The sequence below is a fragment of the Ochotona princeps genome, chromosome 8 (assembly GCF_030435755.1).
Source record: "Ochotona princeps isolate mOchPri1 chromosome 8, mOchPri1.hap1, whole genome shotgun sequence".
Taxonomy (NCBI): Eukaryota; Metazoa; Chordata; class Mammalia; order Lagomorpha; family Ochotonidae; genus Ochotona; species Ochotona princeps.
In genome coordinates this window covers 46,692,149-46,705,696 of record NC_080839.1, presented here as the reverse complement: position 1 = coordinate 46,705,696, position 13,548 = coordinate 46,692,149, and the positions used below count along the sequence as shown (strand labels likewise).

General features: G+C 56.0%; 1 protein-coding gene across 3 annotated transcripts in view; it reads left to right on the top strand.

The window, feature by feature from the left end:
- Positions 1-13,548, top strand: part of RAB11FIP5 (RAB11 family interacting protein 5) — a 29,069-nt gene that overhangs the window by 5,689 nt on the left and 9,832 nt on the right. For all 3 annotated transcript variants that reach the window (XM_036497787.2, XM_058667970.1, XM_004582801.2), the window contains exons 2-3: positions 10,300-10,736; positions 10,838-11,534. In XM_036497787.2, coding sequence (XP_036353680.2) covers positions 10,300-10,736; positions 10,838-11,534 — 1,134 coding nt within the window. The remainder of the gene's footprint in view (positions 1-10,299; positions 10,737-10,837; positions 11,535-13,548) is intronic.

Below are 13,548 nucleotides of genomic sequence, written 5' to 3'. Positions count from 1 at the left end.
TGGTTCTGGGTGGTTTCTGTGAAACTGCAGCAGCCTTCGGAGCCACTTGCACTCTGAGGTTTCTGTTGCCAGCTGCTGAGACAGGGGCAGCTGAGCAAGGGACAGGAGTGGGCCATTTGCACATGCACATACACACTGGGAGAAGTCCATTGTGGGGAAGGATTGCAGGAGGGGAGGGCATGCACTCACGCTTGCACACACGCTGGGAGACATGCTAATGTCAAGTGCTGTGTCTTCGGGCCAAGATAGCCCAGCAACAGGCACAGCAGACATAGCCAGTAGAATGAACTGTTACTCAAGTTGGGAACAGACACCTGCTCCTACCTGCCCAGTTGGCCACTGTCTTGCCAGCCCATCGCCGGATGTTTGTACCTGCAGCACCCCATGATTTGTTTCGGTGGATTGTTGCTTTAGCCATGTCATTTACTGAGTCCCCCTTTTAGAGGCTGGCGCTGTCCTGAGAGTTCCCATCAGCTCACTGGTGCCTGTTACTGTGTTCCGCAGCTGAGGAAACAGCACTGAGAGGTGAAGTGACTTTTCCAAAGGCACACAGCACGTGGCAGTCAAGACATGAACCCAGGCAATCTGGCTTAAGAGCCTGTTCTCTCCACCCTCCCCCCCCACTGCCCCAAACATTCCATGTGTTATTACTGAGCCATCCATGAGTCACACCCTCCTCCCCCATTATGTGTGTCCGAATGATGGTGACATCTTACCTTTGGCATGGTTAGGATGTTGATGACCTTGATAGAGCATAACTGTGTGGGCCATCTCAGGCGCAGGTCCTCATCGACCCAACTGTGTTCCTTTCCCATGTCTCCTCTCAGAGCTATAGCTGACTGTATTCCCACTTTTCATCCAAATCAGTTAAGGAGTGGGATGACTGGGCGTTTAACTTTGCCAGGAACCTCTCAGTCCTTGAAAGTGTCATGAGAAGACATGGCTAGGAGGCATGAGGTGCACCCACCACAGTGGTGGAGGAAAAACAGAAACCAGAACCTGTGCTCTTGACTGCCATCCTGCCCCTGGAATCGAGACCTGCTTTTCCTGGCTAGCGCTCAACACATCGGGAGTGAGCACGGGGGCTCCAGCCTGGCAATGTCTGTCCCAGAGTCTGGGGGTGTTGCCTGGCCCTTGGGGAGGGAGAATGTCAGAGCCGGCAGGTGCCTCTCGGGAGTGTAGTGAGACCTGGGAAGCCTTGTCTTGGCCTGGGACATCCCAGCCCAGGACCTGGGAACTTCTGCTGCATAAGACTTCCTGCCCTGTCCCAAGATATCACATGCCTGCCTTGCCATGCTCAGAACAACATTCCAGGCCACTCAGTTCCTCCTTCCACTGCCGTGCAGCCATCTGCTGCCTTTTCCTCTTCTGTTCAACATCCAAAAAGCCACTGTGGCCACTGGACCTAGGACAGTGCTAGGCAGGAAACTGGGAGAAAAGCAGACCTTCCTGCAAAAGGGCAGAAACATGTCTGAGCCCAGACACACACAGGCAGGCCTTCACCCTATGAGGTAGCCCATGGGATTCCAGAGGAGGAGGCAAAGAGGTGGGGGTAGCTTGCCAGGGTTGACATGAGCAGGGTGGGCTCTTTTGGGGAGACAGGGCCTGCTGCGGGTTGGGCAAATTGGAGGCGAGTGTGGTGGGCCTGGGCCAAGGAGTGAGTCTCCTCCATGCCCATCGGCAGGACGGTCAGGCTTTCTGCTTTGTTCCTGAGTAGCTCACTTGGGTCAGAGTTGTGTGAGTACAGTGGGGTGCCCGCCTGTCCCAGCTGTGAGTGGCCCACTGCCTCTTGACAGGCCATGAGTAGCACCAGCTCTCGTGCTACCTCCCTGTCATGTGATTACAAGCAAACAGCTAATATGTTTTCTTCTCCCTTGTTTACTTGTTTTATTTGAAAGGGAGAGAGAAGCAGATGGACAGAGACCTTTCTAACTACTGGTTCATTCTCCAAATGCCTGCAATAGCCAGGCCGAAGTCAGGAGCCCAGAACTCATTCCAGGTCTCATGTGGGTGGCAGAGACGCTGCTGTATGAGCTGTCACCTGCTTCCTCCCAGGGTGCGCACGGCAGGAAGCTAATGCTAGGGTCAGGGGCAGAGCCTGGGTTTGAATGGAACTGGGGCTTGAGCTGAGGCCCTGCTGGTTTCCCAGGTTGCCACTTAGCTCCCGGGCCCAGCGCCTGCCTCCTCCTTGTGTCTGCTCAGACACGACATTCGCAGTACACATTCCGTTCCTCCCCATGCAGGGTTGTTTATTGCTGCTCTCCACCTGCTAGCCACTTCTTAGTCTGTTCTCTGTGAGCCCCGGCCTGTGGGGTTAGGAGCATGCAGGGAAGCAGAATTTCTCATTCCCCTGGCACTGTGGATCCCCTGGGAGATGCCAAAGTTTTATTGGTCCTCTCCTTCCTTCCGGGCAGGGTTCCCTGGGTCTGATGACAGCCTGTAAGAGGCCTTTGATAGACAGTGAGCCCCGGGTCATCCATGTGGCTTGGCCTACTTTGCCAAGTGCTGTCCTAGTGTTGCTTCATTTCCTACCTCCCCATGGGCAGCAGGGTGACCTTCATTTTTATACACGTTCAGGCAGGGGTCTCAGGAGGTAGAGTGACCCACTCAGGTTCCTGGGGCTCATGGGCAATAGCCAGCCCAGGTCTCTTTGCTCTGCATGGTGCTGCCTGCCCTGCAAGCTTTGCTACTTTGCCTGGGCCCCAGGCATTTCCACAGCTGTTGTCATGCCAGGCAAGTGTGAGGGTCCCTAGGCAGGCTGACAGTGACAGATCTTTGCAGCCTGCAGGAGCAGCCCGAGGATCAGACAAAAGTGCTTGTGCCTGGGGTGGGGGGCTGAGCCTGGCTGGTGTCTGAGGGGAGCCGTGCCCATTGAGATGGGGCACCTTGTGAGTGACAGCCTGTGGCAGGCCTGGTGCTGTGCCAGTGGAGGTGATAAGAGCCACCTTCTGTCTGGCCTGCTAAGAAGCCGTGTCCCGCCCGCAATTGGGTCTGGCGTGCCTCGCACTGTAGATAGCACATCAAAGGCCCACTTGGCTTGTGGGTGTCGCCAGACAGAAGGGTTGGCCTGAGGCCCACACACCTCCTCTGCTGGCATGCAAGACACTGCCTGGGCGGGCCATTTGGAGTGGAGCGAGGCGGCCTTCCGGAGGGAGGAGGCTGCTGGAGTGTGGGAGGGGGGGAGAGGATTTCCCCATTGTCTCCTCAAACCCTGAAGGCAGCCATCCCATAGGATCCACAGGGATTGGGTGCAGAACATGGATAACCATTCTGCAGGTGCTCAAATTCCTTACGGGGAGTGGTGAAGTGTTTGTACTTAACCCACGCCCATCCTCCCGTACACTGTACGTAGTCTCTAGCTTACTCATAATGCCGTATGCCATGTTGGGCCTGTGGTTATACATTGCTCAGGGAATCATGGCAAGAAAAAAACTGTACATGATCCCAGCAGGCACGGACTTCTCTGAGGGTTCTGCAGAGTGCCGACGGTCTGGCCTCTGTAAGTTGGCCCTTCTCCCTGTCCTCGACTGGCTGATTTGAGCCTTTTTACCGAGTGCAGTGACTCTGAGCCGGTACCAGAACCAGGCCTCCTGTCTCCCAGGCTGCTGGGAGTTTCCCACAATGCCCTTATGATAGGTTTCTTTTATTCAGCTTATTTCCAAGGCTAAAACCGTGCTGATTCCTTCTCACTGATCTACCAGGTGTCAGAGGTGACAATTTTCACTGCCAACAGCTGTGAGAGTCCAGGGTGGCATGGCCTTGGCATTTCTCCTCATTGTCCTACATCCCCTACATCCCCCTCCCTACATCCCCCTCCCCTGTCTTTCCTTCTTTCCTTCTCCTCCTTCATAGAAACCACAGTGCCAGTTTATGATGAGGAATGACTATCAGGGCATGAAGAGTTGCTTGGGTCAGCCTAGCCAGGATCTGTCCTGAGCCATGCTGGCTTCCTGCTGGGTCTTACTGTGCCACTTGCCCTTTCCTAGCTATCCCTCTCTCTACAGCATAGGGTCTGCCATGCCTGGTTGTTAAGTCGAGTTCTGCAGTGCACTTGAGGACCTAGAATGAAGTCCTAAGTCCTTGGTGTGCCCTGAGGGATCTTCCTGCTGCTGGCCTTTGCTTCTGCCTACTCTGTCCCTTGCAGCTGATGTGTCTTCCTACCCCACTCCCGCCCCCTCCTGCCCCCTCCTGCCCCCCTCCTTACCCACTGCTCAAGGTTCTCTAAATGTACCGTTCTTGTAGTGCAGAAGGTTAAACAGCTGCCTGGGACATCTGCCTCCCATGTTGGAGCTCTTGATTTGAGTCTTAATTACTCTGTGCTTATGATACAGCTTTTTGCGAACATGTGGGAGGCAGCAGAAGATGAGGCAATTTCTGGGACCCCTGTCACCCACATGGGAGACCTGGATAGTATTACTGGCTCCTGGCTTCGGCTTGGTCCAGCCCTGGCTTTTTTTCAGGCATTTGGGAAGTGAACCAGTGTAATAAAAGGTAGAGTGACAGAGACAATGAATCACGCATTTGCTGGTTCACTTCCCTAAATGCCTGCGGCAGTTAGTGTTGGGCTGGGCTGGAGCCTGGAGTCTGAAGCTCCATCTAGGTCTCCTATTGGATGGCAGAGACTCAAGTACTTGAACCATCATCTCCTGCCTCCCAGGGTGCACATTAAGAAGCTGGTCAGGCCCAGTGCAGTAACATAGTGGCTAAAGTCCTTGCCTTGCATGCACTGGGATCCTACATGGGCACCGGTTCATGTCCTGGCTGCTCCACTTCCCATCCAGCTCCCTGCTTGTGGCCTGGGAAAGCAGTCAAGTATGGCCTAAAGCCTTGGAATCCTGCACCCTTGTGGGAGACCCAGAAGAGGCTTGTGGCTCCTGGCTTCAGAGTAGCTCAACTCCTGTCGTTACAGCTGCTTGGGGAGTAAACCAGCAGATGGAAGATCTTTCTGTCTCTCTTCTCTGTAAATCCTGCCTCTCCGATAAAAATTTTTAAAAATCGTTGGAAAAAAAAGTTGATTGGGGATTCAGGCATGCAGATGTGGGAGACAACTGAAGCTAATTAACCCCTTGCACCACAATGCCTGCCACAGCAAGTCCCTTTTTAAAAACAAACCGAAAAATCCCCCAAACCTATACAGCATTATGCCATAATAGATCCAGTTTGCCTACGATACTAGCATCCTTTATGGGTGCCACTTCAAGTTCTGGCTGCTCTACTTCCTGCTGCAAGTTGCTTAGGGTCCCTGTCCCCATGTAGGAAAACTGATGTTTCTGGTTTCAACATGACCCACCCTGGCTGATGTCATTTGGAAAATGAACCAGTGGATGGAAGACACTCTCTATATAAACTTGCTTTCCGAATAAATAAAATAAATCTTTAAAAAGTCTCCCTGTGTATCCCCCACAATCATCTCATCATTCCCCTTCAACTCCTGTGCATGCATTTGTATGTTTTTGTAGCATGATCATCTTCCTTGCTTTATCTGGCTGCCTCATTTCTCTGCCAAGAAATAGGGACACTCCTCGAGGAAACCCCCTGGTATCTTGGCAAACACTGAGGAACACGTGAGCAGGGGTCTGAATGAGGCCTTTGCTAATTGGGTACGATCTTGCTGGCTCATTCCCTGTGTCCCCCAGAGTGGGTATGTGTGGTCATGGTGGGTCAGGGAGGCGGGATGGGCTGCAGGGTCCCAGGATCTGGCCCCCGTGTTAGGATGTTGAGCCGAGAATGAGGCTAAGGGCCTAAAGCATGATCAGGAACAGAGGTGGGGGAGTGTTGGGGCAAGGGGGTGTTCCATGCTAGGACCAGGGCGCAAAGCCTGACCTCTGCAGAGGTGTGATGTAAACCCACAGTCAGTTCCAAACAGGCCCAGGAGAGCGTGAGTGAGTCCCCCTGGACCGCCTGCAGCCACAGTGGTCCTGGATCCTTAGTTCCCAGTCTGGTGATGACCTTCAAATGAAGAGCCCTCTGTGCCTCCACAGTAGCATTTGCGATGAGAGTCAATGAAGGTTGCAGCCTTTGATGAGCACAAAGTTGGATGTACAAAAGTAGAGCCTCACTTGAAGTGGCTGCCGTCAGCCCCGAGTGGAACTCTGGGGCCGGCCAGGTCAGCAGCAGATGCCTTGCTCTTTTCCCAGCATTTGTTTGAGTCACCTGTCTTGTCCCCCGTAGAGTTCTGCTGGCTCTTGTTTGTACAGAGGGTGAAGCCAGGTGCGGAGATGGAGGCTAGGGTGGGAGAACTGGATCCGTATTTCTTGTCCATCTTGCTGGCACCTTCCCTTACCTTCTCTTCCCTTCTGAAAGATTCCTCCAGCCAATACATTGCATCTTGACTTTTCATGCTTCAGGACATACAGACCTGGGGGAGTGAGGCTCAGGTGAAAAGTTGCCAGGGGAGCAGGAGACTGGAATGGGGGCCAGATCCAGACAAGCCCCCAGCACTGCCTATTCCCCAGCTCACAGGGGCACAGCACTGTCTTGTGCTTTTCTGGAGTTACCTTGCTCAGCAGGCAGGATGTCGAGGTATGACACTGGGGACTCAGAGCCTCCAGCCAATGTCTTACTGTTCTTGGTGCTCTGCACTGCCCTGGGTGCCCTCCTGTGGAACCCCTCCCCACTCCAAGCCCCTTCCTTGTCCCTCCCCAACAGGTTCCTTTGGTACCTGGGTAAGCCTAGAGTGCCCACCCTGGATGAGTGAATCGCAGCTAGAAGGTAAAGTCCTGGGTCTCAGGCAGAGGGAACAGCAGGTGCAATGGCCTTGAGGGAACCAGCCTCCTGAGGGGGCCAGAGATGCAGAGTCCTAGGGCCTGAGACCCAGAAAAGTCAGGAGACAGAGAGAGTTTCCATACTCACTGCGAGGAACAGGAATGGCTATGCCCACACTCTGGACTGCAGGCTGAGTGTGGCTAGAAGACTGGATTGCTGGCAGTCATTTGAAGGCAGAGCTAACAGAGCTTTGATTTCAGGTGAAAGGGGCAGAGAACGAGACCACACTGGTCCCTGGGTCTGGAGTGAATGGTGGGTAGGAGGAGTCCCAGCTAGGGGCAGGGTTCCTGGGCTCTGAATCTTGGACTAAAAAGACTTGGGGGTGAGTAAGGTGTGTATGGACTTGCAGCTGCTCCCAGCTTCCAGCAGCCTCTTCAACACCTGCAGGGGGTCTGTTGGACCTTGGTTCCTGGTCGGCTTTCCCTAGGGGCCAGGCTTCCTTGATGATATTGTGATAGCTGTTAGTCCATTCATGTTCCTGGGAAGCTGGTGGCAGGGACTCAGTGGCGAGGGGCTGGGAGCTCCATGAGCTGAACAACTGGGACCCTCATCTGAGCAGTAGACACTTCATGACTCTTCCTTGCTGCTTCCGTTCCATTTTTGTCCTCTGCTCCTGGAGTAGGGGTGGGAGGAATAGGAGGCTGGGGCTGAGTCCCAAGTCCACGCCAGACCTGCCGAGAACCTTGGGAAAGGTATTGCAGTGGCCTGTAACCATTTTCTCCAGGTCAGCTGCCCAGGAACTCAGCTCTGAGTTTGGGCTGCTGAGGATTGCCCAAAACCTTGGGACCCTGCACCCATGTAGAAAACTTGAAGGAAGCTTCTGGCTCCTGGCTTTGGATCAGCTCAGCCCTAGCTATTGCAGCTGTTCAGGGAGGCAACCAAGGATGGAGGATCTCTCTCCCTCCCTCTTTCTCTCTGTAAATCTGCCTTTTGAATAAAAATGTAGGCCATCTGCTACTTGCTTTCCTAGACCACAAGCAGGGAGCTGGATGGGAAGTGGAGCAGCTGGGACATGAACCAGCACCCCTATGAGATGCTGGTGCTTGCAAGTGAAGGATTAGCCACATGATCCTCTGCCACAGCCCCCCAAATAAATAAATCTCTGTAAAAAATTATTTATTGGAAAGGAAAAGTAAACGAGCAAGAGTAAGCTTCTCTCTACTGGTTCTCTGCTCTGATGCCTGTTGCTGTAGTCAGGACTGGGCCAGGCTAAAGTCAGGGACCTAGAATTCAATCCAGGTCTCCACAGCTTGAGCTGACACTTGCTGCCTTCCAGGGTGTACATGAGCAGGTAGCTGGATTTGGAAGCGGAGCTGGGGACCAGAACTTAGGCACTCCAACATGATAGGGGAATGTGTTTTCCCAAGCAGCATGTTAGATGCTGCACCAAACCCCTTTGAACTTGCATGTTCAAAAGCCCCTGTGACTCTTTCACCCCTGGCAGTTTGAGAAGTGCAGTTGTGTATGTCTCCCAAAGCAGGGTCCATTGTGTGTTCAGGTGCAAGGACCGTTCTGTCCCACCCAGGCTGCAGGAGTGCCAAGGCATCCTCATCCCTATTGAACCCTTGTGTCCTGAGCATGTGGTACCTGGGGCTTGGAGAGCTCAGGAGGCGGGTGGCAGGCAGGTGGGGCAGTCTGCCACCTGTAGGAAGGACGTGCAGGTACATGAGGAAGCTGCTGGGTACAGGGGACTGTAGCGAGCAGACTCTGCACCCTCCCTCCTGCTTGGGGGATTCGCTTCTAGCACTCTAGATTTGTAGACTGTGTTCTCTCCATTGCATTTCAGACAGGACAAGCACACACCATGTGGGCAGTGATGGCATCCCACCACTACTCTTACCTAGAGATAAGCCTGGTTAGGGCTGGCCATGCATGTGGAATGTGACTAGTGGGGCCCTTGGCCTTTGACCTCTTGGCCCTGTGGGGAATGCCCGGATTGGTGGATTCTGGTATCTCAGTTGGGCCGTGGCTGGCCTGGGGCTGCAGTTCATCAATTTTTCCTGTGTCCTATGGCTGGGGCCTTGTCCAGGTTAGGGGAGAGTGTTGAAAAAGTGGTGAGTTATAGAGTCAGGCCCAGGGTGGGCGAGTGGCCTAAGAATATTGGTGCTGACTGGCTGGCCTGTCTACTGAGCCTCTCCTGGGGTCCCCAGTGACCCCCTCTCCCTCTCTCAGCACCCCTACCCATACTCATTGGAGTCAGGCAGGGTCTCCGAATCTGGCCCTGAGCCGTCCCTGTGTGTGCCAGCATGCATCCCAAGCATGCCTTCCTGGGGCGTTGTCTTCCAGATCTGAGAGGAAGACTACAGCCTGGGGTCCCTCCACTCAGGACTCCAAGTAGGTCCCAGGGCTGGCTCTTAGCCCAATTACCGTGCAAGAGCTGAGTCACAATGACTGTCCCAAAGGGGTGTACAGTTGGGAGGCAGGAAACCTTTTAGCACACCTCTTCAACATACAAAGACAAACTGGTCTCAAACGCTCACAATGGCTCAGTTCTGGGTATTTGGGTTGTCATAAGGACTGTCCACTGAGAGCCCCTGTGTGTCCCCCTCGAAGATGGCAGCCTTGACCTACTGTGTCACAAGGCTGGCTTCTTTGGCTGGGACACTGAAGTCCCTCCCCATCTTCTCACAGCTTGGGAGTTCGCGTCTTTTGGCTGCTGTGTGATATCTCATTGCCTGGAAGCACCAACCACAGTTTGCCAAGCCATTTCCCCGGCAGAAGGACGACATCTCAGATGCTGTAACGAGCAGAGCTGAAGTTGCCATCCTGTGCACACGGATACTCCTCCCCAACATGTTGGGGTCCCTGCCACCAGGGGTGTCTTGTGTGATGTAATCCCACGGGCTTTGCTGTGATGAAAGCCTGGTCCTGAGTCTCCTCTCCTTCACTAGCTGCTGGTTCTTAGATGAGTTTACTTTGCTTTTGTGCCTCAGCCTCCTCATCTGTAAAGCGGGCATAGGGTCTCTTACAGGTTGTGACACAGTAGCCGCTCAGTGGACGTGAGTGCTCGTGCATTGCCTTTCCTGGGCCTCTTGCTTACAGCCTCCTCTTATCACACCTGTCCCTTCAGCTCACAGGGAACCCGAGTCAGTGTGTGTGTGAGTGCACTAGCTTTCCTGGCCCTGGGCCTCTGTGTTCTTTTACAGGGCTCACTGGTGGTGCAGGGCAGAGCTTTGCCTGGGACCAGTCCAGGGAAGTAGATGTAAACAGAGAAAAATGTGGGAGGGTCTGCTGGTGCCATGGGCCTAGGGATGTGGGTGTAAGGAGGAAGTGAGGCAGGGAGGGGGTGTCTGAGCTCGAGGGTGGGTGAGGAGCATGGCATGGTGGTCCAGGAGGAGCTTCTGCCTCTCAGGATGTGGTTTCTTTCATCATGGGCAAGTCCAAAGCCACCTTAGCTGTGCTGTTGATGGGAACGTGCTGGCCAGTGTGTCGGAGTAGGAGCTGCTGGGGAGAGGCTCTTGGTGGTCACGGGTGGGAACCCAGGATCGGGGTGTCTGTGCTGGGAGCCCAGCCCACTTTCCTGTGTCCTTGCAGGTGGTACAAGCTGCACTCTAAGCCTGGCAAGACAGAGAAGGAACGAGGAGAGATCCAAGTCAGCATCCAGTTCACGCGCAACAACTTGAGCGCCAGCATGTTTGACCTGTCCATGAAGGACAAGCCGCGGTCCCCCTTCAGCAAGATCAAGGACAAGATGAAGGGCAAGAAGAAGTTCGACCTGGAGTCGGCCTCTGCCATCCTCCCCAGCAGCGCCCTGGAGGACCCTGAGCTGGGCAGCCTGAGCAAGATGGGCAAAGCCAAGGGCTTCTTCCTTCGCCACAAGCTGCGCAAGTCATCACTGACCCAGTCCAACACCTCCCTGGGCTCCGACAGTACCCTGTCCTCGGCCAGCGGCAGCCTGGCCTACCAGGGCCCTGGGGCTGAGCTCCTCACACGCTCCCCCAGCCGCAGCAGCTGGCTGTCCACGGAAGGCGGTGAGTGGGGGGTGGATCCATTCTGCCATGGGCGGTGGGGCAGGCACAGGGTGGGAGGGGAGGGGGTGTGCTGACTCCATGTGTACGTTTCACTTTTGCAGGCAGGGACCCCGCCCCGTCTCCCAAGCTGCTCACCCACAAGAGGACCTACAGCGACGAGGCCAGCAAGATGCGCGCTGCCCCACCCCGTGCCCTCCTGGACCTCCAGGGCTATTCGGACGCTGCCTCTCGCTCTTCCCTCTGCGTCAACGGGAGCCACATTTACAATGAGGAGCCCCAGGGCCCCCTGCCGCGACACCGCAGCTCCATCTCGGGTCCCCTGCCGCTCTCCAGCTCCCTGCACAGTGTCTCTCATCGGTCCTCGGAGGAGGGCTCTCGCCCCGCAGATGACTCTTGGGGCCGAGGTGGTCATAGTGCGAGCGGCTCAGAGGCAGCCGGAGCGGAGGAGCGGAGCGCTCAGTCCAAAGTGCAGGCTGCGGCCAGTCGCTCTGGAGAGGAGGAGGGGGCCCGGCCACCGGAGGGGAAGCCTGTGCAGGTGGCCACACCCATTGTGGCCTCCTCAGAAGCAGCGGTGGAGAAGGAAGGAGTCCGGAAGGACGAGCGCAAGCCCCGATTGGGTCTCTTCCACCACCACCCCCCTGGGCTGAGTCGGAGCGAGCTGGGGCGCCGCAGCTCAGTGGGAGAGAAGGCAGGCCCTGCGCTGGGGGCTTCCCCCCACCATTCGTCCAGCTCAGAGGAAAAGACCAAGAGCAGCTGGTTTGGGCTGAGAGAAGCCAAGGAACCAACCCAGAAACCCAGGTAGGTCCTAGGCATGGCCGGCTTCGCTTCTGGGGAGAGGCTGCCGGGTGCTGGCTTTGCATGGGAGCCCCGGGGTCCCTGTCTGTCAAAGCCCAGGCTGATGTAAGACCCAAGTGAGTCACGAAGGCAGAGCTCCCGGAGAGCCCAGCTCCTCAGCCTAGGGGACTTGCTGTTTGAGTTGCATGCCCACCCCTGAGAGAAGGATGACCAGGAGAAAAGGCGGCGAGAGGCTTCCCAGAGCCCTCTGGCTTCAAGGTGCCCTCTGGCTTCAAGGTGAGGGATCCCTGGCATGTAGAAAGGCGGCCAGCGAGGACCAGACCTCCCCCTGCCCTGGCTCTGTGGCTGGCCTCATCCCTTCTCTGAGCTCCTTCCTCTGACAGCTGTGCCCTTGCCTGGCTCTCACTCCCTTCTCCTTAAGTTGCTTCCCACTCTGGCAGGAGCCTGAAAAAAATCTCTAAGTGCATAAGCCAGGCTTTGTCCTTGGAGACATTTGGGGCCTTTGACCCTCTTGGGTGTCTCTTGCTTGGGGGTGCAGCACTGGTGACCCCTGCTCTGCCAGTGACCCTGCTGAGTCCCCCATCTTGAGCCCTAACCCTCACCCCTGCACTGCCGCCTAACTCTGAGCCAGAGTAGGGGCTCTAGGTGAGGCACATGTGCCCCTGCCTGTCCCCAGGCTGTACAGGTTGGCAGCGTGTGTGGCAACCCTAGCCAGCTATTTTTGTTCCCCTGCCGGAGCCACACCCAGCACCCCCCATGGGTTCGGAGGCAGTAAGTGGGGTGGGAAGGAGCCAAGGCGGGGGGAGGCCTCTGGATCCTGCAGCCCCAGTTTTTCTCTTTCCCTGGAAAATTCTGGGTGCTGAGAGGTGGGAAGAGAAGCACAGGTCTTTCTGGGTCTGTGCCCTAACCCGAGCCTTGGGATGCTGGGTGTGGGGTTGAGGAGGCTCAGGGAGGTACCACCCTCCCCCACCTGCTTGATACGGCAGCTTTGGTCCTTCCTGCCCAGCCTCGTGCCCTGGAGCCCAGGGGAGCTGCTGACCATCTGCAGCTGAGAGCAGGACTGGCAGGAAGGGATGATGGACCCCTCCTTGTCAGAAGTCTAGACTGAGCCTGGTGCCACTGCAGCACCCAAAGGGATTTGCAGGTGATGGGAGACCCAGGAGAAGCTGGGGGTTTGGCACTCGGTGCCATGGGCCTTCCTGGTACGGGGATGGAGGTGGGGTGGGGTGTGTGAACACCTGGGTGAGGTTGTTCGCATGTGAGCACTCAGGCTAGCCTAGGCACCTGCCGACCACCCCGTAAGGCTGGTGTGCTGGTTGTTCCTGGGATGCTGACAACCCTGAATTCCTTCCCCTCGCTCCTCATGGCCTTTACAAGTCTGGACCACGTGGCTCATTGAAGAACACAGGAAGCCAGGGTTTCTCTCCTGCCCACACTTGGATTCTGAGCCTTGTGCTCAGTCTCAAGAGGCTGATGGGCACCTGAGACATGCCCGTCCTCCCCTTGGGGCCCATTCACAGGTGGCAGCTGCAGGGGCAGGCTCTGGGGTCAAAGTACACTCAGGCAGGACAGAGAAGGGCTGTTCTTTGGGTCAGGTGACCTGGGGAGTGAGCTAGCTGAACAGGCTCTGTGTGCCTTGTGGCCAGGGAAGCTGGTTTGCACAAGAGGATAGCTTACCCAGAGGGGAGCTGGAGCCTAGACTCTGAAGGGTGGATCCAGACAGCCTTGTTCAGAGGCCCTGGGGGTTGGTGCTTCTGCCCTGCAGCTCCCCTCTGCCATTGCAGATCTCCGGGTATTCCTCACTGGCAAGGCCAGCTGCGCCCTCTAGTGCCCCCTTGTGGCACTGATGCCTGCTAGAAGAAGCCCAAGCTGGTACCCAGAGGCTGCCAAAGGCAGAGGACAGAGCAGCAGGGCCCCAGGACACAGGCCCTCCCAAAGATGACCCTTCCATCCCTCCTCCCCTGGCCCCACTTGTGTATGTCCCGTAGGGGAAGGAGGGAGGCTGCGGAGGACTTGG